General features: G+C 59.5%; 15 protein-coding genes across 19 annotated transcripts; 6 read left to right on the plus strand and 9 right to left on the minus strand.

The window, feature by feature from the left end:
- Positions 1-57: 57 nt before the first annotated feature.
- Positions 58-1,313, minus strand: SDRG_00654 (hypothetical protein; the record flags this gene model as incomplete). The annotated part of the gene is made up of 9 exons (XM_008606138.1): positions 58-66; positions 101-308; positions 354-435; positions 485-676; positions 724-766; positions 815-905; positions 952-1,009; positions 1,057-1,206; positions 1,253-1,313. 9 exons carry the CDS (start codon positions 1,311-1,313, stop codon positions 58-60), a joined length of 894 nt encoding a protein of 297 aa, XP_008604360.1.
- A 202-nt stretch (positions 1,314-1,515) lies between these two features.
- SDRG_00655 (hypothetical protein) lies at positions 1,516-2,916 on the minus strand. The gene is made up of 4 exons (XM_008606139.1): positions 2,170-2,916; positions 1,826-2,119; positions 1,707-1,778; positions 1,516-1,659 (listed from the first exon to the last, which is right to left on the minus strand). The coding sequence occupies exons 1-4, from the start codon at positions 2,902-2,904 to the stop codon at positions 1,579-1,581; spliced, it is 1,182 nt and encodes a 393-aa protein (XP_008604361.1). The 5' UTR covers positions 2,905-2,916; the 3' UTR covers positions 1,516-1,578.
- Positions 2,917-3,072: 156 nt separating this feature from the next.
- On the minus strand, positions 3,073-4,310 carry SDRG_00656 (hypothetical protein). Its single transcript, XM_008606140.1, has one exon. It carries the CDS (start codon positions 4,290-4,292, stop codon positions 3,141-3,143), a length of 1,152 nt encoding a protein of 383 aa, XP_008604362.1. The 5' UTR covers positions 4,293-4,310; the 3' UTR covers positions 3,073-3,140.
- Positions 4,311-5,185: 875 nt separating this feature from the next.
- Positions 5,186-7,059, plus strand: SDRG_00657 (hypothetical protein). The gene is made up of 6 exons (XM_008606141.1): positions 5,186-5,277; positions 5,323-5,401; positions 5,460-5,873; positions 5,918-6,201; positions 6,262-6,717; positions 6,771-7,059. Exons 1-6 carry the CDS (start codon positions 5,204-5,206, stop codon positions 6,985-6,987), a joined length of 1,524 nt encoding a protein of 507 aa, XP_008604363.1. The 5' UTR covers positions 5,186-5,203; the 3' UTR covers positions 6,988-7,059.
- Positions 6,992-7,499, minus strand: SDRG_00658 (hypothetical protein). The gene has a single exon (XM_008606142.1). It carries the CDS (start codon positions 7,484-7,486, stop codon positions 7,016-7,018), a length of 471 nt encoding a protein of 156 aa, XP_008604364.1. The 5' UTR covers positions 7,487-7,499; the 3' UTR covers positions 6,992-7,015.
- Positions 7,500-8,136: 637 nt separating this feature from the next.
- Positions 8,137-9,188, plus strand: SDRG_00659 (hypothetical protein). Its single transcript, XM_008606143.1, has 3 exons — positions 8,137-8,284; positions 8,336-8,760; positions 8,809-9,188. The coding sequence occupies exons 1-3, from the start codon at positions 8,168-8,170 to the stop codon at positions 9,089-9,091; spliced, it is 825 nt and encodes a 274-aa protein (XP_008604365.1). The 5' UTR covers positions 8,137-8,167; the 3' UTR covers positions 9,092-9,188.
- SDRG_00660 (cysteine synthase A) lies at positions 9,147-10,582 on the minus strand (the record flags this gene model as incomplete). The annotated part of the gene is made up of 7 exons (XM_008606144.1): positions 9,147-9,501; positions 9,549-9,607; positions 9,656-9,759; positions 9,806-9,925; positions 9,969-10,133; positions 10,178-10,337; positions 10,385-10,582. 7 exons carry the CDS (start codon positions 10,580-10,582, stop codon positions 9,147-9,149), a joined length of 1,161 nt encoding a protein of 386 aa, XP_008604366.1.
- A 223-nt stretch (positions 10,583-10,805) lies between these two features.
- On the plus strand, positions 10,806-13,065 carry SDRG_00661. Of its 2 annotated transcripts, XM_008606145.1 has the most exons (8): positions 10,806-11,080; positions 11,132-11,417; positions 11,463-11,495; positions 11,547-11,717; positions 11,768-11,973; positions 12,025-12,185; positions 12,231-12,583; positions 12,633-13,065. In XM_008606145.1, the coding sequence occupies exons 1-8, from the start codon at positions 10,961-10,963 to the stop codon at positions 12,905-12,907; spliced, it is 1,605 nt and encodes a 534-aa protein (XP_008604367.1). In that variant the 5' UTR covers positions 10,806-10,960; the 3' UTR covers positions 12,908-13,065. The 2 variants fall into 2 exon arrangements, with proteins under 2 accessions (XP_008604367.1, XP_008604368.1); XM_008606146.1 differs by having other exon boundaries at positions 11,132-11,495.
- SDRG_00662 lies at positions 12,908-14,227 on the minus strand (the record flags this gene model as incomplete). Of its 2 annotated transcripts, none has more annotated exons than XM_008606147.1 (3): positions 12,908-13,251; positions 13,295-13,716; positions 13,759-14,227. In XM_008606147.1, the coding sequence occupies 3 exons, from the start codon at positions 14,225-14,227 to the stop codon at positions 12,955-12,957; spliced, it is 1,188 nt and encodes a 395-aa protein (XP_008604369.1). In that variant the 3' UTR covers positions 12,908-12,954. The 2 variants fall into 2 exon arrangements, with proteins under 2 accessions (XP_008604369.1, XP_008604370.1); XM_008606148.1 differs by having other exon boundaries at positions 12,908-13,254.
- Positions 14,228-14,418: 191 nt separating this feature from the next.
- Positions 14,419-15,067, plus strand: SDRG_00663 (hypothetical protein; the record flags this gene model as incomplete). The annotated part of the gene is made up of 5 exons (XM_008606149.1): positions 14,419-14,482; positions 14,541-14,569; positions 14,617-14,700; positions 14,747-14,902; positions 14,954-15,067. 5 exons carry the CDS (start codon positions 14,419-14,421, stop codon positions 15,065-15,067), a joined length of 447 nt encoding a protein of 148 aa, XP_008604371.1.
- SDRG_00664 lies at positions 15,028-16,219 on the minus strand (the record flags this gene model as incomplete). 2 transcript variants are annotated; one of them, XM_008606150.1, is made up of 6 exons in its annotated part: positions 15,680-16,219; positions 15,492-15,629; positions 15,414-15,441; positions 15,305-15,366; positions 15,203-15,261; positions 15,028-15,146 (listed from the first exon to the last, which is right to left on the minus strand). In XM_008606150.1, coding segments are annotated over exons 1-6 (795 nt in total). In that variant the 5' UTR covers positions 16,187-16,219. The 2 variants fall into 2 exon arrangements, with proteins under 2 accessions (XP_008604372.1, XP_008604373.1); XM_008606151.1 differs by having other exon boundaries at positions 15,074-15,146; positions 15,191-15,261; positions 15,680-16,186.
- A 992-nt stretch (positions 16,220-17,211) lies between these two features.
- Positions 17,212-18,588, plus strand: SDRG_00665 (hypothetical protein; the record flags this gene model as incomplete). Its single annotated transcript, XM_008606152.1, has 5 exons — positions 17,212-18,069; positions 18,123-18,239; positions 18,285-18,395; positions 18,449-18,509; positions 18,563-18,588. 5 exons carry the CDS (start codon positions 17,212-17,214, stop codon positions 18,586-18,588), a joined length of 1,173 nt encoding a protein of 390 aa, XP_008604374.1.
- A 36-nt stretch (positions 18,589-18,624) lies between these two features.
- Positions 18,625-19,990, minus strand: SDRG_00666 (hypothetical protein; the record flags this gene model as incomplete). Its single annotated transcript, XM_008606153.1, has 7 exons — positions 18,625-19,236; positions 19,281-19,376; positions 19,432-19,494; positions 19,546-19,625; positions 19,680-19,798; positions 19,845-19,911; positions 19,960-19,990. The coding sequence occupies 7 exons, from the start codon at positions 19,988-19,990 to the stop codon at positions 18,625-18,627; spliced, it is 1,068 nt and encodes a 355-aa protein (XP_008604375.1).
- Positions 19,991-20,073: 83 nt separating this feature from the next.
- On the plus strand, positions 20,074-22,186 carry SDRG_00667 (the record flags this gene model as incomplete). 2 transcript variants are annotated; one of them, XM_008606155.1, is made up of 11 exons in its annotated part: positions 20,074-20,649; positions 20,699-20,766; positions 20,806-20,857; positions 20,904-20,978; positions 21,022-21,112; positions 21,159-21,276; positions 21,321-21,450; positions 21,495-21,572; positions 21,616-21,834; positions 21,876-21,937; positions 21,989-22,186. In XM_008606155.1, 11 exons carry the CDS (start codon positions 20,074-20,076, stop codon positions 22,128-22,130), a joined length of 1,611 nt encoding a protein of 536 aa, XP_008604377.1. The 2 variants fall into 2 exon arrangements, with proteins under 2 accessions (XP_008604377.1, XP_008604376.1); XM_008606154.1 differs by having other exon boundaries at positions 20,904-20,975; positions 21,989-22,130.
- Positions 22,173-24,367, minus strand: SDRG_00668 (hypothetical protein; the record flags this gene model as incomplete). Its single annotated transcript, XM_008606156.1, has 2 exons — positions 22,173-23,020; positions 23,074-24,367. The coding sequence occupies 2 exons, from the start codon at positions 24,365-24,367 to the stop codon at positions 22,173-22,175; spliced, it is 2,142 nt and encodes a 713-aa protein (XP_008604378.1).
- Positions 24,368-24,829: the final 462 nt, after the last annotated feature.

A 24,829-nucleotide genomic window follows, 5' to 3' on the forward strand; every position in this document is an offset into this window, starting at 1 on the left:
ATCGCTCGACAGCATCGAGGTCGTGGCCGTGACCGCATCCAAGAGTTGCCACGGCACCTACGTGGTCTTGATACTTTGATACACGCTTGAAACATAGTACCTTGTAGTGCAAGTGCTGCACGAGCTTTTCTTCAAACGTGTCGGCCAAGTCGTCAAAGACTTGACGGACGTACGCCTTCTCGCTGCTCGTCGCGTCGCCCTGGAGCGCAGCGAGTGCGTGGGCCGCGCGAAGGTGCGTCGGGTGCAGGGCGACGATCGCAGCGTACCCGGCCTTTACGAGGTCGGGCTCTTGCGTAAAAAACACAGAGCTACCATCTTCCTCTCAGTTGCCTGTGTTTGTCCATGGAGCGCACCGCAGCACCGAGTGGGCGGTGGCGTCGCTCGGGTCAACCTCGATCACGCGCAGCATATAAGGAATGGCGAGCCGCGTTTGACCTAGCTCGGAAAGTTCGTGCATCCTTCTCGGCACATGCGAAGAACACACCCATCGTATGCAAAATGACGGCGAGGTTGAAGTTGCTCTTGATGCAACGCGGGTCGAGCGCGAGGACGTCCGAGAATATGCACGCAGCGCCGTGGAAGTCCCCTTCGTCGTACATGATGTTGGCGTTCCGGCGCATCTCTTGAAGGAGGCGCGAGTCCGCAGGCGGCAGCGCCAACCGCGGCGTCAAGAGCTCTATTTGGACTGTATAGCAATCCTCCAGTAATCGATCAGCAATGAACCTTGGAGCAGCGCGCGGCCATCGGACGAGCAATGCGGGAGCGTCTAGATAGCGCCAGGATGGTTGCATTGTCAACTTGGCATGGACTCTACCTCGGGCGTGAGCGGCTGCAGCGTTGCGCCATCCAGCACGCGGATCTGCGGCACGCTGTCGATCTCAAAGTGGCGGTACAAGGTCACACGCCTGCACGAGACGCCATTAAGGACCTAATCGCGCACGCGCATAGTACTCGTCTTGGCAATGATACGGCAACACTTGCGCCCACGACGCCAGCCACTCGACGTGTTCTACACATTCGGTCAACGCACGTCCATGAAGAGGGTAGTCGGCGTACCTGTGAAGCGCACTTGGTCGAGCTCGGCCGACACAAACAAGACGGACGCGATCGCATGCTTGGTCACGAGGTCGTGGAGGCCTTTGAGCACACGCTCGTTGTGCGGCTTCGACCACGACGCGGAGAAGACGAGGATCATCGGGTGCGACGCTGCATACTCCATGAGCCCCGTACAGCATCACGCATGTGTATCTACCTGGCGCACCGTCGGCAGGTCGCGTCAGGTACGGCGCAAGGATCGCTTGGACCGTCGCCATTGTCGTCGATTTTCAAAGTGGCATCGTATCCGGACGCATCCGGTTTTATGGCACAAGATACCGCCACAACTTGCCCAACACGGTGGTGACCAGCAGGCCACGACAATGGTGCGCTTCGCACAGCGTCCCTGTCGCATCCATCCAGACACTGCAGTCGACCGTTGTGCTTGGTAACATGGAGGCTAATACCGCTGTGGTGAGCCACGCAACATCCTTCCATTCAATGTCACACTGCGAGTCTCGTCCTTGGCGACGCTCTCACACATTATGCATGTTCCTGGAGCTTTTGCAGCATAATATCACGCACGACAAGGATCATCTTGGGGTTGGCGAACAATTGACACATCTAGATTCCATACAACGTCAAGAAGCGCAGGAGGAGGCAGCACGCACCGTCTCATGCAAGTGGCGCTCGACGATATCCTCGCGCGCTCCTAGCCCCTTGGCTTGCAGCGCACGGCCTCGCTACATTACACAGGTCATTGCGCAGCGAAGCGCGGTGTTTGTGTTACCTGCGAAAGATGCTGCATGAAGGCAATGTACTTGGTGTTGATGAGGTCGACAGTCGCCGTGTCGGGATGCAGTCGCGTGGTTTGTGTCGGGACGCTCACACGCGCAGGCAGGGCGCCCGCTATCGGCTCTTGCAAGATGCTTCGACACTGCTCCCGAAGCAGCGAAAGGACGAGCTCGATCAAGAGCCCGGAGGCGTCGTCCACAGTGCGCGTCACTGGCGCCGCGTTCGTGCCGCCGCAACAGCACATGGACGATCGACATACATCATAGTAGAACGCATCAATGCCTGCATCCTACACCGTCACATAGTGCCCATGCCCACAAGAAATGACAAATGTAATACCATGGGCGCGCGAGGGGGCATCGGCGGCGGTGGCGACATTTCCGACGTGTCGCTGGTCGCCGGTCGGACGGCACTTGCATCGTCCAGCGCGGCTTCGTCACGTAGCGTTTGCAGCCGAGGTACCTCGTCCGGACACTTGTCCTTCAGATGGATTTCGTAGTCGTCTTTCGCATCCACCGACGTATCGTCCTTGTCTCCACAGTCCCATTGCATTCGATGCGTGTCGTCGTCGTGCGTCACTAGACCACGATCGTCGGCGCCACCGTCCTCCACTTGCTGCGGCTGGGTATCCTCGTCGTCGACACCAAGAGGTGCTTCGCTTCCCGGTGCGTCTGGCGCCTCGTAGTTATCGCCTTCTCTCCACGGGCTCTCGACACTGGACTCGAAGGCGTCGTTTGAGTAACCCACGTCGTCGGCATGGAGCGGTGGCTCGTCGCTCGGTCTATCTCTGCTCGGGCTCTCGCGACTCGCTTCAAAGCCATCGTCCGAATAGCCCAGGCCCGGATCATCGGTGGCGGGTTTTGGGTCAAAAGTATCGTCCACGTAGCTTTCGTGGCCAAGCGGCTCGTCCGTGGGCCCGGCTTGGCCATCGGTTGCTACGACAACGGCGTCGTCGCCGCTCGAAGCTGACGGAATACTCGACGAGGCGCTGGGCGAGACAGGCGGCACGTCGGCTTGCACTGGCAGCTCTGTCGACTCAAACTCATCAAAGGACGAAAAGCTGTACTCATCCATCGCGCAACCTTGCGTGCAGTTACATCCGCCCGCAACGATCCGACGACGCGTCTATCCAGTATCCAACGACGTGTCTATCCAGTATCCAACGAAATTGCCGTATGCACCACATTGCCGTATCCAAGATCCACCCACTTTGCCTTTGTGTATCCTCCTATCGAAAGCCATCGACAAACCTTGGAATGGACAATATGTCTTGTATCTCTACGACGGACTTTACTTAGACGGTGCCTTGTTTACAGCGCGGACGGGCCCGACCAGTGTATCACTTGGCTCAAGGGCGTCGGGGTAAACCGCGTCGGTCGATGAAAGGTTATCGCGTAAAAGGCATTTTCGATCGCGGCGACGACCCGGGCGAGGGCGTTGGCGCCGGCACCGACGTTGAAGAGGCCGCACTCGCTCAGGTCCGAGGGGTCGTCGAGCACGAGCCGGGGCACGGGGAGTGCGCCCTTCATCGTGGGTGGCACAAAGTACTCGCGCGAGAGCAGTCGGCCTTCGTCGTCGATGCACCACGTGATGCACGTCATCGTGTGATCAAAGACGGTACCATAGTACTCGAGAAAGCCCAGGACCGCCTCGCCGACGCTCTGCTCGGGCGGCGACGTCAACAGGTAGTGCAAACAGAGCAAGACGAGCGCATACGAGCTCAGGCCGCCAAGGAACGCATTGTTGAGGCCCTTCTCCCGCAGAAACGACTTGAGCACGAGCACGAGTGGGTACATTTGGACCATGGACGCGACGCCGGCGCGGACGACCTCAGTCGCGCGGAGGCCCTGGCGCGTGTGCGGTGTCTCAACAGCAATGTCGATCTGGCGCCCCGAGCCAACGACATCGAGCTTGATCACGGGCACTTTAGTGCCGACCACGACGGCGCGAGCAACCCAGTCTTTCGTGAGGAGGAGGCTCAAAATGATGTCGAGCTGGTCGACTTGCGCCTGGTAGTCGTCGCTGAGCGTCGCCTCGTCGTCGATGATGCCCTGGATGACGACATCAATGTCGCTCGACGGCAGCCAGAGACCGCTCGCAAACGACCCAAAGCACGTGGCCGTCGCGGTCGGCCACTTGGTCTGGACGCACGCCGTGAGCTGTGCGAGGCTCGCATCAATGTCGACCTGCGCGAGCTTGACGGCGCTCTGCGTGTGCTCGACAAACCGCCCAATCTCGATCGTGAGCCGGTCCTTGAGCGGCGTCGTTGGGTCCAGCATCACGTCGAGGTCCGTCGGCGCGCTGAGCCACACGGGCAGCGGCAGCGGTCGCTTGAGCGCGGGTGCGGGGCACCGCCGGGGTAGGCCCACGTCCTCTGTCGGGAGGTACTGCACCTGCGGCTTGCGCTGCTGCTCTTGCATGCTGCACTTGTTGTTACCCACGTCGTCGTTCCGCTCCAGCATCGTCGAAGCAGATTCAGCCATGTGGTCGCGTCTTTTTATCCAATCCGAAACCTTAAACGCGCGCTTGAATGGGTGGCGCCAATCAAATGTGCGATCGTGTCGCATTTTAGCCAATCACAACACTGCAAGGTAGAACCCGGGGCACGGCGGCGGCTGGTGTCTCGGAGATGCTGCCAAGACAATGCGACGAGAACAGCATGCAGCTTGGCCGCAAAAGCGACCTTCGACTAACTAACTCAGCCACAGTGTACCGGTTCTTTGCCATGCTCAGTACATCGCAAGCACCAATGCATCGTGATTGCGATCAAGATCGCCCACCGAAGCGTCCCTTGGTCTGACTCTTTTCTGCCTGCTGCTTGTCCTGCCTTGGTGCCAGCGCTTCAGTAGAGCGCCGAAGAGAGATGAAATGCAGCGGTGCTATCGTGGTGCTATCTATCTCATCGCTGTAGGCGATCGCTGGTTTCTGTTGAGCCACGGCTCTGCACGTTCTTGATAACTTGATACTTTCACTGGTGCCACACAACCGCGAGCTCCAGCGCGAGGCTTCCAGTTCGCTACCGGTAGACCAAGGGAATAATAATCATTCCTTGACTAGACGGACATCAGCTACTAGTACTAATTAGCAAGAAGTGTCTAGAAGATGTGCGGCAGCATGCATCTTAAAGCAACGGGCAGAGACTCGCTGCGGGGATGTCGAGCGTGTCGCCAGCATGCTTGTATTGCGTTGGGTCACGACGTTTTACTCGTAGCGAATTCATATAGGACCACACGCGTTTGGATACCTACAGAGCATAGAGCTGGTGCTGCTAGGACACTAGCACCGACCGTCTCCACGGAGTGGTTGTACTTGATTGGACAATTCAGCTTTCAATGGGACTCGTATCCGAAAACCATCCGGATAGACGCGATCAATGGAGACGGCGTTGGCCCAGACGAGCGACCACGGCGTCGCCGAGACCGCGTTCGATGCCATCCACTGCAAGATGTACATGCCTATTCCTTTAGGTAGTACTTACGTGGCGCCTCGTAGGTCGGCCGTCAAGCAAGGCTACTTTTCAGATGACTTTGTTGGCCTCTTTGGCCGCAAGCCCACGCGCCGCATTCCTCTCGTACGACTTTGCATCTGCTGTCACTCGACCAGCATCACACGCTTCGTCCTCTGCGTAGATCCATCGCGGCTACTACCTCCGGCACGTCGCTGTCGAGGCGGCGGTGAGCCTCTTCCTGTCGCAGCGAGCAACGTCGACGACGCCAGTCCAGATCCTCTCGCTGGGCGCTGGCTTGGACACGCTCTTCTTTCGCCTCCAACAGCAGCATGTAGCCCACATCTCCATGTACGAGGTCGACTGCAGTGCCATTACGGACCACAAGATCGACGTGATGACGGCCAAGATGGACCACCTTTTCGGCAAAACCTTTACACCAACAACCTCGGCCCATACGCTGGTGGCAACGTCGCCTACGGCCAAGTACGTTGCTCTTGCGTGCGACCTCGGCGACACGACGGCGCTCACTGCGCGCTTGACGGCGCACGGCTTGGATCCCTCGCAGCCAACGCTAGTGCTCGCCGAGTGTGTGCTGGTATGAATTTCAAGCGTGAACGATTGTCGACTCGAACGGCGTAGGCGTACTTAGCACCAACTGCGCGGTCGGCGCTACTGGAGTGGGCATCGACGCTCCTCTATGACGGGCTTTTCGTCGGCTACGACCCGATTGGGCTCCCAACTGCGTTTGGGCGTCAAATGTACGGGTATTTCGCGGCGAAAGGCTGCGACTTGCGCTCGGCCAAGGCGCTGCCCAGCGTCGACGACCAAGCGACGCACTTTGCGGTCCACGGATGGCCGAATGTCCGGCTCTACAATATGAATGCCGTCTACCGCCAACTTGTCGATGCGACCGAGCGCCAGCGGTATTGTCGACATTTTGAACGAGCGCCGAGGACGACAAAGTGAGGCACATGTGGTATTAGGATCGAGGCACTCGAGCCGTTCGACGAGTACGACGACTGGATCACGTGCAACCACCACTATGGCCTGACGCTCGCGTGCACGGGCGCCATGGACGGCGGCTCGGTCTGCGCCAAGGCACTTGGTCGCTGGCCCCGCCTGACGACGCACCTCCATGACGCGGCGATGCTCGATACGTACACCAACGGCGTCACGATCCGCCCGTTCCGGCCCTCGGACCAGGACGCGGTGCGGACCATTTTCGAGTCGACGCTCGACGAATACGACCACAAGTCGGTGCGCAAGCTCGTGGCGCATCAGCTCAACACGGAGCTCGCCGACGTCGCAGCATCGTACCTCGCACCTGCCAAGACGTGCTTCTGGGTGGCTGAGCGCGGGATCGAGTTCCTTGGCTGCGTCGGCGTCAAGCCTTTCAAGGACGACAGCATCGCCGAGCTCGTCCGTCTCCGCGTCGCCACGTACATCGATCGTGTCCTCGTTAAACGTATCTCATATCGTGGCGCTTGCGTAGGCGTGCGCGCCGCCTTGGCGTCGCCTCGCGGCTCGTGGCCACGCTCGAATACTTTTGCCGCGACGTTGGGTACCGTGCCGTGTACCTTGAGACGCTCGAAGCGATGGAGGCCGCACAGGCCTTCTACCTGCGCCTGGGCTACACGCATCTGGGGTCGGTTCGCGTGGGGAAGCCGCCCTCAGACTTTGGCCTCGAAAAGTTTCAGCGCGACCTGTAGAGCGTGCAGAAAAGAGAGGATAAACTTGCTATTCGAGAGGCTTAAAGTCAAAAAGGGCGTTTGTCGGACCATCGCGGGGCAGCGACAGCGTCGCAACGCGCTGCTCTTGGTTGGAGACGCGCGGTCGGACCTTGGGTGACCGCCAGCCCGACTCGGGGAACCGTCGCCGCCAGATCGTCGACGATGGCGGTGCAAGGTGTAGCCCGTCCTCGGCCGCCGCCTTCTCTGGCTTGTGCAGCAATGGAACCTCGTGGTTGTTGTTGTTGGTCGCGCGACGCCGCCAGCGCTCGGGCGCGTGGACGTCATCGGCAGGGTGGTTCGTCGGGCGCATTGGCTTGTAAAAAGCTGGAATGAACAAAATTAGAAACAGAAACATGCTCCGCAGATCCGACGCCTTATCAGTGGATGTCGTTACGACCTCGAGAGCGCCGGACGCATCCTGCGTGCGATGCCATCGACGCCGTGCTCCTTGAGCATCCGAGACAATATACTCGATCATCCCTCGGTGTCCGTCCATCCGGATGGCACAAGTGCAATCTCAAGTGCAATGTGACCAAGACCGTCACATGTGTATTAGTACACCGCGCTGCACACTGGCGCTACACCGCCGCTGGCGCTACACCGTCTACCGTCTCAACTGGCCGTCGCCGCCAGTGTTTTGTCACGATCGACGTCACATCTCATGCAAAGACAAAGTCGCACCAATGGCGAGGTGGGCCCACGATTGAGCGCATGTAGCTCATCCTACAGCAGTGGATAGAGACGGGTCTGTCGTCGAGAGGAGTTCGCGCGGCTGGCAGCCCAAGCCTGGCGACTTCAAGCACGTCTTCCATGTTGTTCGTTCCACCGGCGCGATCTTCAACTGACCAACACTCCGTCGCCGTGTTCGATTTTTTACCGCCAGGTGGTAGCCTTTCTGGTACCGTACGTACATTCTTGTATTGTGTACGGTACGTCTTCATGTTTGTATGAACGTACGTCATGTACGCCCAAGGCTGGGTCTGGCGTTTCGAAAAACCAAGGAGCTGACCAATCACATGACTGGATGCTGGAAATTTCGAAAATGCTTCTTTTCACAGCATGTTTGTATGATATACAAAGAATAAGATATCGCCCAACGCAAACCTCCTCGCTTTTCCCCAGTTTCCGATTTTCGACCATCTACCCTTCCAGCAGCAGCATGACGGCCGTCGCTCCTTCGGGCTTTGCCTTCACCTCGAGCCACGTCGAGTCGCAGATCGACCTCTCGCTCGATGAGCTCATCAAGCAGCGCCAGGTCGCGGCCAAGGAGGCCAAGGTACATGGCAGTGGGCATCGACGTGGGAGGCTCATGGGACGATACATGTAGGCCAAAGACGCATCGCCGACCAAGAAGAAGCAGGACAAGAAGCAGGTCAAGGCGACCGAGCCGCAAGTGAAGAAGACGAGCGCCCGCAAGAAGCGCAACAAGAAGGGCAAGAAGGCAGCGGGCGATGAAATCGTCACGATCCAAGTGCCCAAGGCGGTGGCCGAGAAGCTGGCCAAGGAAGCGGCCACGGCGCAGGCGCCGGAAGGCGGCGCGGCCAAGAAGAAGCGCAACCGCAAGAAGGGCAAGAACGCGGACGCACAGAGCGGCGACAATGCCCCGAAGGTCCAGCCCAAGCAGAACAACAACAACCAGGCCAAGAACACCAACAACAACAATGGCAAGAAGCAGGGCAAGAAGCAGAACGCCGGTCAGCAACAAAAGGGCGGCAACATCTCGCCCACCAACTCGGCCTCCAAGGTCAACACGTACGTTCCTTTTCTCTCGACGACACGATCTCATTGTGGATCGTATAGTAGCACCCGGAACGTCCTCTTCAACATCACGATGAACAAGAACCAAAACCCGGCCAAGAAGGGCAAGAAGTCGGATGGCGGCGCGGTGAAGCGACTGCTGGGCGACCACCTCTCGGCGCTCACGCTCAACGACACCAAGCAAAAGAAGAGCACCAAGAACGGCAAGAAGAAGGCCAACAACGCCAACAGCAACATGAGCAAGACCACCAACAACCAGGGCCAGCGGAATGGCAAGAAGCAAACCAAGTTTGTGACCAAGAAGCGCCAGTCGCGCAAGGCATGAGCGCGCCATTTTTGTACTACCACTTGATAATATATTGCCACACTCGCTACCACGACTACGGCTGTCCCTCGGAGGCGGCGAGAAAGCTCAAGTCGGTCACATCTCCCGGCGTCAGTTCCCACACCTCGGCGAGGTGCGCCTCGTTCCAGAACTTTGTCAAGTGGCGCTGGCCCGAGTCGCAGAGCATGGTGACCACGACGTGGCCAGGTCCGAGCTTCTGGGCTGCCCGCACGGCCGCCACGCAGTTCATGGCACTCGAGCTGCCGACAAAAATGCCTTCTTCCAGGAGCAGGTAGCGGGACATGTCAATGGCTTCTTGGTCGGTGACGCGGTACGCGTCATCGATGCGGGCCTTGGCGAAGTTGGCCGTGAGGCGGTCGATGCCAATGCCTTCGGCGATCGTGTCGTAGCTACTCCAGGAAGGTGAGACATCGTGGCAGAGCCGCTTGAAAGGTACCGATGGCGCTTGACCGTGCGCTCCGACTGCTGCGGCGCGTAGCAGACGTTGTGGCGGACCTAGTAATAGCGCATACAGAGGGGCCCGTCGATATTAGTAGACAGCACCTTGTTGTAGAGGCTCGAGCCCGGCGGGTCGGCCAAAATGACTTGGACGGCTGGGTTCTTCTCCTTGAGGTAGAGCGAGACGCCGGCGATCGTACCGCCCGTGCCTAATAAGCAGCAAGGTAGGAGAGGCAGAGCAAGAGAAGCACGCACCTGCCGACATGACGTACGCGTCGACCTGCCCGTCGGTTTGCTCCCAGATCTCGCGGCCCGTCGTGTAGTAGTGGACGTCGCAGTTGGCAAGATTTTCAAACTGGTCGGCGAAATACCCGCCTCCAGATTCGCGTGAAAATGCGCACGGCTATATGCAGCGTACCTGGGATCTCGCTGGCGCGGCGCCGGGCTTGGTTGACGTAGTGCTTGGCGTTGACGATCGAGGCCGGCTTGACAAACTCGACGGCCGCACCAAACTGCGTGAGCAGATCGCTCTTCTCCTTAGCTTGGTCGTCCGGCATCACGATGAGGCACTTGTAGCCCTTGGCTGCATGCACATCGTGATGACCAAGCGTTGTGTGCGCATGGTACCTCGGGCGATCAGGGCCAAGCTGATGCCAGTGCTGCCCGACGTGCCTTCCACGATGGTGCCGCCCGGCGATAAGAGGCCTCGGGCTTCGGCATCTTCGACAATGCCCTTGGCAACACGGTCCTTGGAGCTGCCGCCAGGATTGAGAAACTCCGCTTTAGCCTACGCACATACTGAGTGGCACGAGGTACAAGCATGCTAAAGTGTACAAGGATCGTGCAGCCCGTGGCGGCCGAGAGGCTCTTGAGCTTGACCAGAGGCGTGTTGCCAATGAGGCCCGAGTGGCCATCGCAGAGCTGGTCGGATCGGCGCTGCAGCTTGGCCTCCTTCTCACGCAGCGACCAGTGGGCCATGGCCGCGGCGACGAGCGCGACCGCCAGCAGGACGCCGGTCGTCGTCGACTCCATCGGTTCAAGGTGCAAAAGCCCAAATGATTGGCCGTTGCAAATTATAAAAAGCCAGCGCTAAAGCTATCTTGGTTCATGTATGTAAGGACAATAAACTGTAAACGCGGCATCTGCCACGGATATCCAAACAAGATTCGGCATCTTTGTGGGCTCGCAGCAAAAGCTGACAGCAAAGAGCCCATCAATGCAAGCCCGACCTGTACTGTATTCTACCGAGGCTTGACGAACGCAGCCGGTTGCTTTGGCCCCACTCATTTGCCGCCGACCCATCCACCTCTCGAGGCTTCGCACGTCCGACCTGGGTGCGCCGCTTATTTTCGGCAATCGCGGCCATCATCTGCCGAAAATTGAGCGATCAGTCACCAAGATCGGACGAGCATGGTGTACCGCGACGACGAGACGCAAGCGCTGGTGCCCAAGGCGCGGAGCACGACGCCATGCCTCATGCTCCTCACGTGCTGCTCGTGCATCGGCGGCTTCCTCTTCGGCTACGATACGGTTGGCGCGATGGTCGACGCGGTCGACGCTCATGATGACGCGTAAATGTAGGGTGTCATCTCGGGCGCCCTCGTCTCGATGCAAGGCTCGGACGGTGGCTTCTCGCTCACCACGCTGCAGTCGGAGACTGTCGTCTCGGCGGCCATCGTGGGCGCGATCCTCGGCGCGGCCATGGGCAGCTACGGCAACGACCGCTTCGGGCGCAAGCCCATGATCTTGGCCTCGTCCACGCTCTTCACGCTGGGCGCCGCTGCCATGGGCCTTGCGTCGACACTCTCCATCTTGATCACTGGTCGCTTCGTCGTCGGCGTTGCCATTGGCGTCTCGTCCATGACAGGTACGACGCCCACCAACGCCTCACCATACTGGTTGGTCTTCGTAGTCCCCGTGTACATTGCCGAAGCGTCCCATCCAGGTACACTCTACGCCATTATGGGCATAGCCCTATAATCTGCTAACGCTGTAGCTTCGCGGGGGACGCTCGTGTCGCTCAACACGCTCATGATCACCGGTGGTCAATTCGCCGCCAGCGTCTTTGACGGCTTTCTCAGCACGACGCCGCAAGGCTGGCGCTACATGCTCGGCCTCGTCGTGGTTCCGTCCGTGCTGCAATTCATTGGCTTCCTCATGCTGCCAGGTAGACATCGTGGCCATCATTATCCTCCACACCACACATGCATACTGTAGAAAGCCCGCGCTGGCTCAATGACAAGGGGTTCCGCGTCGCGGCGCAGGACGCGCTTCTGCGGATTCGCGGCTCGGCCGACATTTACGACGAGTGGGAGCTCATGGTGGCCGAGGCCGACGCGTCCGATTTGCGCGAAAAGAACTTTGTGGCCGACCTCAAAGCACCGGCGGTGCTGCGCGCCTTGACGCTTGGCTGTGGACTCCAAGTACGTCGTTATGCTCTGTACTCTGCAAGAGACAAGACGGCTTTTGCGTAGATTCTGCAGCAGCTCTGCGGTATCAACACGGTCATGTACTACGGCGCGACCATTGTTCAAATGGCGGGCTTCAACGACCCGTCGACCGCGATCTGGCTGGCGGCGCTCGTGGCCTTCAGCAACTTTGCCTTTACGATTGTTGGCATCTTCCTCGTGGACCGGTACGTGTCTAGCTGTCGCTGAATAAGGCGACGATGTGATTCTAGTGCGGGGCGCCGGCCGACGACGCTTTGGAGTCTAGCCGGTGTCGTGCTCGCGCTAACGGCTCTTGGCACGGCATTTCACCTCGCCGAGTCGGTGTCAATCCCTGTGCATGGCGTCGGCGCCTGCGCGTCGTTTGGCACATGCTTTGACTGCGTCGCGAACCCTGGCTGCGGCTACTGCGCGGCCACCAACACGTGTCTGCCGGGCTCGGACGTGACGCCGCTAGACGCGTTCCTTTGCGAGAATAAGCGCCTCAACTGGTCGTTCCACACGTGCCCGACCAAGTCGAGCGTCTACAGCTGGCTCATTGTCGGCGCCATGTTTGCGTACCTTGCGTGTTTTGCGTCCGGCATGGGTGCGTTGCTGGTTTTGTATCAAGTTGATACAATTGAACGGTGGTGTAGGCTGCATGCCGTGGACGATCAACGCCGAGATTTACCCCACGAGCGTCCGTAGCGCCGCGATCGGCCTGGCGACCACGTCCAACTGGGTGGCCAACCTCGTGGTGTCGTACACATTCCTCTCGATCACCGAGGCCTTGTCGCCGGCCGGGGCGTTCTACCTCTACGCGGGCATTGCGGCCCTTGGGTTCATTTGGCTCTGCAAGGCGCTTCCTGAGACGAAAGGGCTTGCGCTCGAAGACATCCAGCGCATCTTTGAAGACGACAAGGCGCAGTGATGGCGCTGGTATAGAGAATTCTGCTTACGTGTTCGAGTTGAACAGCATCAGTTTGCACTTTTGTCGTCCTGAGGATTAGGAAATACACGGTCCTTGAGCCACAGAAAGAACGCACAGGACGACGGCACAGAGCCTGCACAAATGTAAAAGTACTCGCCATGACTAGCCTTGGAGGGCTTGTTGACGGTGCGCAGGACGGCGCGCTTCTCGCACTGACAGAGCGGCGATTCCGTCATGTAGAGCGGCCGAAGCATGCGAAACGTCAAGTTGATGCGCGCGTCCTTGGCGTCATGATGCCACTTGACTTGGTTTGGCCGAACCGGAGGCACCTCGTGCCGGTACAGCTCCTAGACTGCGTCGATACATTGAAATATTGATACTGCCTACTTGAAACGGAGGCAGCATGATCAACAGCGAGTTGTGGGGCAGCGCGAGGTTGAACGTTTGGGCTGGATAGCTCTCGGTCGGGAGGCGCTTGATACGAAAGACACGCTCGGCGCCAAGGGTCAGCGACGCGATCGTCGGCCGCGGGCCGAGGTCCGTGAGGGCGTCCGAGTGCGCACCAACGCTCTGGTGATGGGACTTGTAGCAGTTGGCGAGCGCCACGTTGGCGGCCCAATCATGCGCCGCCTCGAGTGCGTGACGCGGCCGCGTCGACAGCACTGCGTTGACCGCTGCGTCCACGGACGCCTTGGCCGCCAAGAGGGCCAGCGAAAACGGTGACGACTCGACTTGGTCGCTGTACATGGTCGTGCCAGGCACGGTCGCGTCGAGCTTGTAGAGCCGCGAGACGTGGGGCGAGAGCACCTCTATTCGCACGTGGGTCAAGGCCTCGGACAACTTGGAGTTACCTCGCTCAAAGATGACCCATTTGATCGTGTGCCACGTGGCCGCGTCCGCAAGCATCTCGTGAAGCAGCGTGTTGGCTTGGTCGGGTGGCAAGAAGCTTGTCGTCAACGTGAGTGGCAAGCCCGCCGCGGCCAACGTCGCCGGCGTCAGCGTGATCGGGCGCTGCGCCTCCTTGGCGGGGTCCCACTGCTGTAGCTGCGCGATCGGCACCGTCGACGTTGATGGCGGCGCCGTGTTCTTGAGGCGAATGTCGGGCGGTGGTGCCCCAAAGAGCTCGCGGATGTCGACTGTCCGCTTGCGCTTCTTGACGCTATTGGGCTGGCGCGAGAGGAGGCGGTCGATGGCGCCATCAAGGCTCTTGGCCTTGACGAGCGCGTCGCCGACGATGCACGCATCTTCTGTCGGGAACATCTCGAGGAGCTGGGCGAGGTGCGAGCCAAAGGCCGCGTCGTCGTCGGTGTTGTGGCGCATGTTGGATTTTGCGGCCACGTAACTGTCACATTATATAAATACGTTTGTTTTGTGTATCTAGGCATTTGTATCAAGCATAAAATATGCCAATAAATGCGACTTGGCGCCAACGGCGGCGTGACCCAATTCGCGCGAAATTGCACTTTCTTGCCGAAGCCATCCCAATTCCGACATTCCGATATTCGTCTGCGATGGCGCCCAAGGCCGTCGGTAGCAACAAGGTGCTCTGGCGCGGCAAGTCGGTGACCCTCCACGGTACGTGGCAACCGCGGCAGCTCGGGCGGCTCACGAACGACGATGGGATATCGCGTAGACATTCGCGTGTACAAGCTCATTAGCCGCGTACGTGGCTGTCTTTGGCGTGCATAATGACCTAAGGCGCTGGATAGATTCCTGCAGGCAAGGTCGCCACGTACGGCAGTGTCGCCAAGGCGATCATGTCGGGCCCACGCGGCGTCGGCCAGGCGTTACGGGTACCGATGCATCTATGGCTTCTCAGAACCGCATGCTGCGTATTAGCGCAACCCGTTTGCACCCGACGTGCCGTGCCACCGCGTAGTGAATGCGACGCGGTGCTTGCATGGCTTTCGCGGGTCGCTGGACCCGACGTGCCACGACCTACAGGACAAGCACGCGTTGCTCGTGGGCGAAGGCGTCTTGATCGCCGACCACAAGGTACTGCAATTCCGAGAGAGAGAGAAGATAGCGAATTAGCTTGTGCATTAGGTCGACGTTGGCTGCATGTATACCTTCACGCCCGAAGACGTTGCGTCGCTCCAGGACGACGCAGAGCCATCGACTCGTGTCACTATCAACTTCATTAACTGCAAAAAGCTTTAGTAGCAACTAGACGTTTCGGAGGTCGACGCGACTGCGGGCAAGCTGGAACGCTGGCTGCTGGAACGTCCCGAGACTGCATCTACACGTGGCAGCGTGAGCGCGGTATGTGCTACGGAACCCGACTTGAGCCCAAACCAATGAAAGACACCGAGCTTGGTCTTGCACCGCGGACACGTGATCTTGCCTTGTTCGCCCTGCACGTCGTCAGCGAAATGTCGTGCCAAATGACATGTCTACCTGGGTCTCGAGGTGCATCCACGGCATTGGCTCCACGTACAGGCCGTCGCACAGAGTTGCGGCTATCAAAGAGGCTCTTTAGCTGTATACATGGCGGAAGGGCCCATACCGTTGGCACTGCTATGGGTATGCTCCACCTAGACATGAACCATATCTTGCCATAAGCGCATCCGACCTCAGCACGTACCGCATTGAGCGTCGTGCAGAGCAGCTGATTGCATTTTTTGCAACAGCACTTGGCGCCACCGCTGGCCGCGAGCTCCAACGGCGAGAGCACCACTGCGTACGTGTTGCGCTTGTGCTCGTGGGCGCACATGGTGCGGTACTACGACAAGCGCTCTGTGTTGGACATGGGACTTTGAGAAAGATGAAGACCGTCGCGTGGGCGACCGAGTGGCCCGTGAGCGAGCACTCCATTCCATCAAAGAGCTCGAGCTGCCGGAGAAAGCCTGCATTGATGTAGATGCATGGGCGCGCCGCTTGCACAATCGCGTACGCAGCGGGAAGGCGCAAATTGTCGAGCTGCATGAGAAAGGCGACGCAGATCGCTGCGCTGCGCGACTGGCCGTACGCGCAGTGGACGAGCACATTGCTGCCGGCCGCTAGCCGCGCGTGCAAGAAGGCGTAGCACGCAGGCAGATGCGGTAGCAAGAAGGCGTCTTCCATGTCGACGATCGCAATGCAGAGCACATCGTCGAGCGGCGAGAGGTTGCCCGTGCCAAGCGCGATGATGGCCGATATCCCTTGCGCGGCCGGGGTAGCCGCTGCGTCCGCATGGCCCACAAAGAGCTGTCCGGGCAGCGAGCAGGGCACGACGGCGAGGTCGGCGCAGGCAGAGACAGGCGGGTGGCACCGCTGGCCGGCTTCGATCTTGCGCCACATGCCGTGATCGAATGGGCCGGGATACCGTACGACAACTCCCTCATACTGTATCGTTTGCATTGCAGTGAGAGAGTTGCCCTTCAAGAACCCACCGGCGGGTGGAAAGACGGCCACTTGAACGATGGCGACGCATGAATTATCCTCCTACGCCAGTTAGTGGCGTCGACGCTTTGCTGGTAATCTTATAGCAATATATCGAGAGCTCGAATGCGATCGACTATCTCAACGCATATCGCAATGATCGAGGCAAAGTGGTCAGCGGCGGCGAAAATTGGTTGGTTCCCGATTCACGCGGGATTTCTCGATTCTCCGACAACGTCTCAGCCCTGCAGTAGGTCGCCGTCCTTCTCGCACTGTTAAAATGGGTACCTCAGCCTTCGTAGGCAGACACGTCGACAGGAGCCTCCTCTGTAAGGCGCAACGCTCGCGTTCGAGCAGAAACAGCAAGCTGCAGTAGTAGTAAGGCCGTAAAATGTCCTTGGTATTAGAGTACGCGTCGAGCACCTGCGACATGCAGCGCCACCAAGAAGCCGACGCCATGTCGGCGGGTCGTCGTCATCGCCGTCTACCTGACTCTGGCGTCAAGTACATGCGCTTCCGGCGTCTTCATCCTCGTGGTGCGCTGCTGACGTCGTTAATTAGTCGATGCGAGTAGGTCCTAGTCGCTCCTCCGTCTTTCTGTTTGCTCTTTGACCTTCAAAAAGTATCTTTGGTCCTTCGCGTGCACACAATTGGCAGCTCTCGCGTCGTCTCGTTACTCACGGTCAATTCCTTGATTTAGATGCATGCTCATTGTTTATAGGGAATTGTCACTGCGAACGTGTAGTGGATCGACGGTCGCGATGCGTTAATTGCCCGAATGCCATTAAAAAAAGATGGTATTTAGATGATGTGTTTGTATGCTGAGACAGGAAAGCCTATTTAATTGGATTTTGCCCACCGCGTTCGACAACGAGTTGCCCATTTCCGCAGTCCAGCCCATCGCCGACGTCCAGCGCCGTGCATAGAGACGCCGTCTGCCCGAGATGGACGACGAGAGGAGACGAGACGACGTGCCAGACGACCGTGGCGCCCGCGCACCTGACGGTCATGGCGCCCGCGTACCCGACGGCAATGGCACCCGCGTACCGGGAGAGCCGGCGCCGCAGTCGTCGCCGGCGGCTGACGACCATTACCGCATCCGCATCTCGTCGATCGAAGGCTCGTCCGATAGCTCGCTCGGGTCTCGTCGATCGTTGCCGCGCATCTCGGCCAACTCGGACAAGTCGTCGCTCTGTGGCTCGTTCATCAAGCCGACGACGCCTCTGTCGCCGGACGAGGCCCAGCTCTGGAGCCTCCACGACGACGAGCACGACTTGCCCATGATGGAGCTGACCCGACCCCGGTCGCCGTCGCCACCACCACCGCCAGTGCCACGCCGCCACACGGACGCGCGACCGCCCACCGGTATGGCCGCGTCCGCGCATCCGACAGGCACCATGTCGGCGGCGCGGCTCTTTATGATGCCCCGGCGGTCCGAGCCGCAGTTGCCGCTGCACATGAACCCGCCTCGACTGCGCGCTGCGACCACGACAGCGTACCGGTCGCTGCCGCCGCACCTCGAGGAGCCGCGGCTGCGGCTCGCGCCGCTCAAGCGCACAAGCGGTCTCAAGCCGCCGACAGCGCTCGACGACGACGACGACGTGCCGCCCGAGCTCGTCGAGCACATGTTTGCCATCACACCGCCGTCGACACCGGCACAAGACGACGACGACGTCGACGACTTTCGACGTACGATCTCGCCGATCGCGGTCATTGAACCCGCGGCGTCGCGCCAGCTCACACTGCTCGAGAGCCTCATGTCGCTCGCGCATCGGCTCGGCGTCTTCATCTTTATCGATATGGTATTCCACCATCTTTTGTTATCGAGGTTGTCTTATTGTCTACTGGCGTGTAGACCGTCAAGCTCATCATGTTCCTCGTCTTCATGTCGTACGAAGATCCGCTGCGCATGATCATCTCGATCTTTGGCTACTCGATCGTCTTCAACTTTAGCCCGAAACAATATTTTGTCGTACGTCGCATGTATCAATCTATCAAGTGCCACACAACTTGGTAGTTTGCGACGCTGTGCACGATCGACAGCCTCCTCATCGTGTACCTCTGGAACAACAACCCGGAGAAGGACGCGTACCGTAAAGTCCTCAGCGGTCTCGACATCGCCGTCATCGTACAACCTCTCCCCTTGAAGTCTCCTCCGTTTCACGCACGACATCGCGCTAGATGATCGAACTCATGTTCACCATGCGCCTCTTGGCCATCACCCACCGCCTCAGCGAAGAGGGTACGTCGGCATGAACCTCTCAAAGCATGTGGCTCATGACAGAGATGGCGTAGAACTTCAGCAGCTCCATGAACGATGAGAGAGCTTATTATTTATCTATACCCCTCATCCCACGTTACCAGTCGTCGTCTTCGAGCGCGTCGTTGAGGAGGTCAGCCGCACTGGCTTGGGTAAACGTCACGACGCGGCGCGCGGGCATCACAAAGTCGACGTCGAAGTCCTCCGGCAGAGTCATTTCGATCCCGGTCTCATCTTCCTGTGTGCCGGGTCGGTCGAATGGAGGTACCGACGGCGGCGACGCCATCGGTAGCGTGCGCTTCACGGGCAACAATGGCTTGAGTGGGACGGGGGCCGGACTCACGTTCTCGGAGCTCGTGATCGAGACGGCGGGGCTCGCGCCGGTCGGCTTCTTGCTCTGCGGCTTGAACGACTTCCACGCCCACTTACCTTTGGGCTTGCCCCCCTTGGGTTTCGACGCCTCGGGCAGCGGCGCCGGCGCCTTGGACGACCGCTGGATCACTTGACGCTGCGTCATGAGCGCGAGGTCCGCCGACGTTGTCGCCGCGAGCGAGCTGTCTTCGAGCACCTCGATCACGTCGCCTTGGTCGCGATGAAACGCCGCAACGTCCTCGTCAAATGCGTCGGTCGCAGGGAAGAGGTGCACAATGTTGCCGGCGCAAATGTTCAAGTACTGCTGCCGCCGCTCGACAGGCATAAAGACCGTCACCTAACCCTAGTTGTCTCTACCTCCGAGCACAGACAGATGCGTACATTGCGCAGGACAAGACCGGTGCCCTTGACGAGCGCGATACCAATGGCATCGACTACGTCGCGGTGAAAGTACCCGTCGATCGACCCAAGCGGATCCTATGGCCATGGATCGACTAGGATCAACCTACTAACTAAATATTCCAGGACGTACGTGGAAGGTGGCGATGATTTCTTCGTCAACGTACTTGGCCGACTGGATGAGCACAAGCAAGTCCTAGCATAGCCATGGCTCTCTCGCCTGCAGAGATAAGGACGATGCTAGCACCTCTTCGACGATGCCCGAGGTCTGGAAGCCCGCGGCGATCTGCTCCGTGTTCATGCGCAGCCGGCTCAGGTCGATCCCGCCTAGAGGATGATGATGAGCATGAGGCTTCGCTCATAAGCTAGTGCTTATGCTACCGTTGATGACGCCTTCGGTCGGGTTCAGGTCCATGTACTGGCACATCTCGATCCACGGGCCGTGCTCAAAGTCGGTGCTCTCAAGGAGTTGCATCGCGCTTGGCCCGCCATGGTCGGTCCTAGGACAATGCTCGATGGCGAGCGCGACGTCGTCGTCGTACGTACTGTAGCGTCTGATGGCGCTTCCGCCATAGATCGCCGAGCGGGCCGTTGATCTTGCGCATGGGCGTGGCTACATGCACCTAGGTATCGCTGCCCGGAAGCATCATCATCCTACTACCTCGGTCGTCGTCGTCGCCTTGGCCGTGCATGCTTGAAGCGCCACGCTCAATCTCGCGTCTGATTGGCTTACACACCGTATCCGGTCTCCGAGTTTTGGATTTTCGGTTTGACGATGGCAGCGCAGGACCGGCTCGCACGGATTCGCGCCCACCTCCAGGCCATCGACGTCGCCGTGTACGTAGCGAGCGAGGCCTCGCCGGCAGCATCGCCCGACCCCGCCAAGCTCGCGACGGTGCTTCCGCCGGCGGCCCAAGCGTTCCTCGCCGGCTTGGCGAATGCGTTTCGGGTCGACGTTCGGGCGCTGCACGTCGCACGCCTCCAGCGCCAGCTCGAGCTCGATCTGTGCAGCAGCCTCGAAGAGGCGCACGCCACGTGTGTCTTTCGCAACGGTCCGTACGTCGACGGCGACGCGTGGACCATCGACCCACTGCCCGAGGTCCTGCACGATCGCGGCGTGGACATTGGCGACACGTCGCCTGCGCGCACCGACGAGCTTGTCGCGGCAATCAATTCGGGTGCGCAAGGCGTTCAAGTGGACATGGACGACGGTCACTGCCCGTCGTGGAAGAACGTCATCCACGGGCACTGGAACCTCTTGCACGCTGCACGTGGAACGCTGCCAGGCATCACGCATTCGTCGCCCGCGCTGCTCTTACCGCGGCCACGTGCCTGGAACATGGACGAAGAGGTATTCCATGCTGCTGTGGCTTGGCTCATGCACGCTGCCGTCGCATTAGCACGTCTTGGTACACGGCCACGCAGTGCCCGGCGCGCTCTTTGACTTTGGCCTGCACATGTTTCACAGGTACTGCTCGACCAAGCGCGTCTCCTGCATCTGCCGTAGCGCCGCGCACTTGATCGCGACGGGCCGCGGCCCCTTTTTCTATTTGCCCAAGGTCATTGGCCTCTGCATAAAGGTGACTCGTCTTACGATGAACGTAGCTCGAGTCGGCGGCCGAGGCGGCGCTCTGGGCCCGCGTCTTTGCGTACACGGAAGCGACCCTTGGCTTGCCCGTGGTGCGCCCTCTCTGTCTGCGTCTTGGCTTGACACGCGCGGTAGCATTCCATCAAGGCCATCGTGCTCATCGAGCACATTTTGGCAGCGTTCGAGATGGACGCGATCTTGTATGAGCTCCGGCACTACTCGGCGGGTACGCTCGCTGCGCTCTGTCGACGCTGACCCATGCGCGTGTACAGGGCTCAACTGCGGCATGTGGGACTATACGGCGTCCATCTTGAGCAAGTTCCGGTCGTTCCCTGCTGCGTCGCTGCCCGACCGGCAAGCCTACGTGTCGATGCAGACACCGTTCCTGGCGTGCGCTTTCAGATCCAAGCGCACATGACTGAGGCGGTGCGTAGGCACTACATGCGCCTCCTCCTCGCCACGTGCGCGCGACGCCGTGCACCGGCCACGACCGGCATGGTACCGTTCGTCCTCGAGCACGCCACGCCGGCGGAGGCCGCTGTGATGCTCGAGAAGACCCGCGCGGTATGCACGAGTGTGTCAAGAGAGCTTGCGTGTAAGGTGTGTAGGCCAAATCGTACGAAGCGAATTGCGGGTCCCACGGCGCGTTGGTGTTTGACGTCTCGCTCGTGCCCATCGTCCAAGAGGTCGGTCGACATGTGCTGCCATGTGAGGTCGACTTTGAATTAGATCTTTGCGCAAAAAAGTCCGCGGGTCGTCGAAGCGGTGGCCACGCCAACTCCGCGCGATCTTCTCACGCTCCCGCGTGGCCACGTGACGATGCACTCGGTCGACTTCAACCTGCGCGTCGTCCTCGCTTACATTGAGGCGTGGGGGCGCCAAGATGGCATCGTCGTCCTTGACCACAGTGTCGAAGACTCGGCGACGGCCGAGATTGCGCGGTCCCAGGTACGCTTGCTACGAGACAGCCCCGACGTGACGCTTCGTAGCTCTGGCACTGGATCAAGTTTGAGCATCCGCTTCAGGATACGGACTGCGTCGTGTCCATATCGTGCGTCTCCGCCTCACACGAGTCGACAACTTCATGTGAGACGCTCGATAGGCTCGTGCATGCGTTGCTCGCACAAATCGCCCATGCGTACGCGCCAGCGACGCGCCGCCTGACGCTCCATGTGCTCCAAGTGCAGCGCTTTCCAACGTTCTTGACGTCGTTCCTGCAGTCGCAGCGGCTCTTGTGGCAGTAACGACAATATTGGCGTCCTCGGTATAAATGGTGATACTGCCTCTTACGTAAAGCTCTCCATACTCGCGACGTTGGTGTTTTCGACGACGTAGTAGCCCGAGCTGGACGAGGGCACGTCCGCTTTGGTTCGCTTGATGAACGCATCGACCACGACGTCGCGATTGCAGATCAAATCGAGCTCGGCGTCCGTGATGCCGCCGGTGGCTTCTTTTCGGATGGCAATGTCGTCCTTGAGCAGCGCTTCCAGCTCGTCGAGCGAGAGATGCGTCTCCTTTGTCGCCTTCTTCTGCGATGAAAACTCGCCGCGGCTCAAGACGACGCGCTCCAGCGTGCGCTTGGCGTTCGCGCGCTCGAGCATCCGGTTCTCAAACGAATTCTCGACAATGAGACGGTAGACGGCCACGTCTTTAGTTTGGCCAATGCGGTGGCAGCGGTCTTGGGCCTGGCTGTCTTGGTGCGGGTTCCAGTCCGAGTCGTAGAGGATGACCGTGTCCGCGCCCGTCAAGTTGATACCGAGGCCACCGGCGCGCGTCGACAGCAAAAAGATCTGCAGCCCGCCGTTCGGATCATTGAACGCGTCCATCGAGCGCTGGCGGTCCCGAAAATGCGTCGCGCCGTCGAGGCGGCAGTACTCGTACGCCCGGAGCTGCATGAAATCTTCGAGGATATCGAGGACCTTGGTCATTTGGCTAAAGATGAGCACCTTGTGCTTGGCCGTGAGCAGACGCGTGAGCATCTTGTCGAGCACCATCATCTTGCCGGACGTCTCGATCAGCGACTCGTTGGTCACGAGCTCGCCGTTCGCGTCCGTCTCTTCGTCAAACAGAAACGGGTGGTTGCAGCACTTGCGCAGCTGCATGGCGAGGTTCTTGGCCGAGCCCGCGCGCACCCCTACCGTGCAACAGAAAAGCTGATCGCCATCAAGTGGGTAGAGGAGCGCGTACCGGCATTGTACTTGCCATACTTTTGCTCCAGCTCGCCTTGGAGCTTGCGGTCCGCAATGAGCCGGTAGTAGTGTTCTTGGAGCTCCGTCATGGCGCAGTAGACAACGAGCTCCGTCTTGGACGGTACGTCAGCGACCACGTCGTGCTTGAGACGGCGCAAGACAAACGGTCGGAGGATCTCGTGCAACTTCGAGACCACTTGGGATTTTTTGTGGTTGTTGAGCACGTCCTTCTTAGAGATAATGTCGTTGGTGCCCGTCGCGTCGCCCGACGAGAACCAGCTCTCAAAGAGCGCAAGGTCGTCAAAGACGTCCGGTAAGAGAAAATTGAGGAGGCTCCAGAGCTCGCTCAAGTTGTTTTGCAGCGGCGTGCCCGAGAGCAGGAGGCGGTTCTCCGACTTGCACTTCTTGAGTTCGCGCATGAGGAGGCAGTTCATGTTCTTGAGACGATGGCCTTCGTCAATGATGATGTACTTCCAGACGTACCCAAGCGCTGTGAACGAGCTCGCATCGCGAATGATGACCTCGTACGACGTGATGATGACAGGAAAGTCGGCCTTTGCTTGCTTGCCACGGCCACCGAGCACCTTCTTGCGCATCTCGAGGCGCTCGGCGCTATTGCCATGGTACACCAAGCACGGGATCGACGGCGTGAAGCGCTTGAACTCGTTCTCCCAGTTGGCGAGCGTCGAGAGCGGCGAGACCACGAGGAAGGGCCCGGTCACACCTTTCGCCTTGAGCTGCGCAATCATGCCAATGACCTGGACCGTCTTGCCGAGGCCCATCTCGTCGGCGAGGATGCCGTTGAGGCCGTTCTCGAAGAGGTTGCACATCCACTGGATGCCCTCGAGCTGGTACGAGCGCAGCGTCCCGCCCGTGAGCAAGCTCGGCTGCTTGAAGTTCATCTCGGCGACCGTGTGCGCGGCCGATGCTTCGTTGATCTTCTGGAGCTTGGTCGCACCCGTCTTCTCGGTCTTGCGCCGCTTCTTCGAGTCCTTCTTGGGCGTCGTATCAGCCAAGGGCGCGTCCATGTTGGCGAGGAGAAACTTGGAGTACGCGCCGGCCTTCTCGAGGAGCGAGTCGAGCTTCTGGACGCGCTTGCTGTACGAGAGGCCGTCGAGGCCGTCCTCGGGCGTCGCGTCCTCGGCCTCGCGCTCGCCGGCGAGCTCGTCCTCGATCTGCTTGAGCTTGACGTCGACCGTCTCCTCGAGGCTTGCGTCCATGCTCGTCTCCTCCACGCGGCCGTCTACCTCGGGCGTGATGAGCTCCATCTTGGTCTCGGCCGTCGGCGCCATGGAATTCCGGTTTGATGCGAACTCCAAGATGGTATTTTAATACCCGTGCATTTATTCGCCGCGAGGAGCATACAAAATGCAAGAGAACTATCTACGCGCGCAATTAAATGTGGGTTGCCATCCGAGTTGGCGCGCGCCAAAATCCACGCTCTCTCGCACCACCGGTGTCCTTTATCCGGATATCCGGATACCGAAAGATCGGCGCCACCTTGCCGTTTGCCGTTGGGCCACTGCACGACGGACGTGCCACGTATTGCAAACCAAATAAGAACTTGTTGGATGGTCGAGTGTCCATGAGCTTTGATTATGTCGTCGTGTTCGTAGGACAATGACAGCGTAACCCACGAGCGCTTGCACTGCAGAGTACGTTGTAGGACGGTGGGAAGCAGGGCTCGAGGACAATCGTTCATTGTGGAAACACGCGCGCAAGGCGGTCCACAATGCTTCCCGCCAAAAGAAGGT

Source organism: Saprolegnia diclina (genome assembly GCF_000281045.1).
Source record: "Saprolegnia diclina VS20 unplaced genomic scaffold supercont1.2, whole genome shotgun sequence".
Taxonomy (NCBI): domain Eukaryota; phylum Oomycota; class Saprolegniomycetes; order Saprolegniales; family Saprolegniaceae; genus Saprolegnia; species Saprolegnia diclina.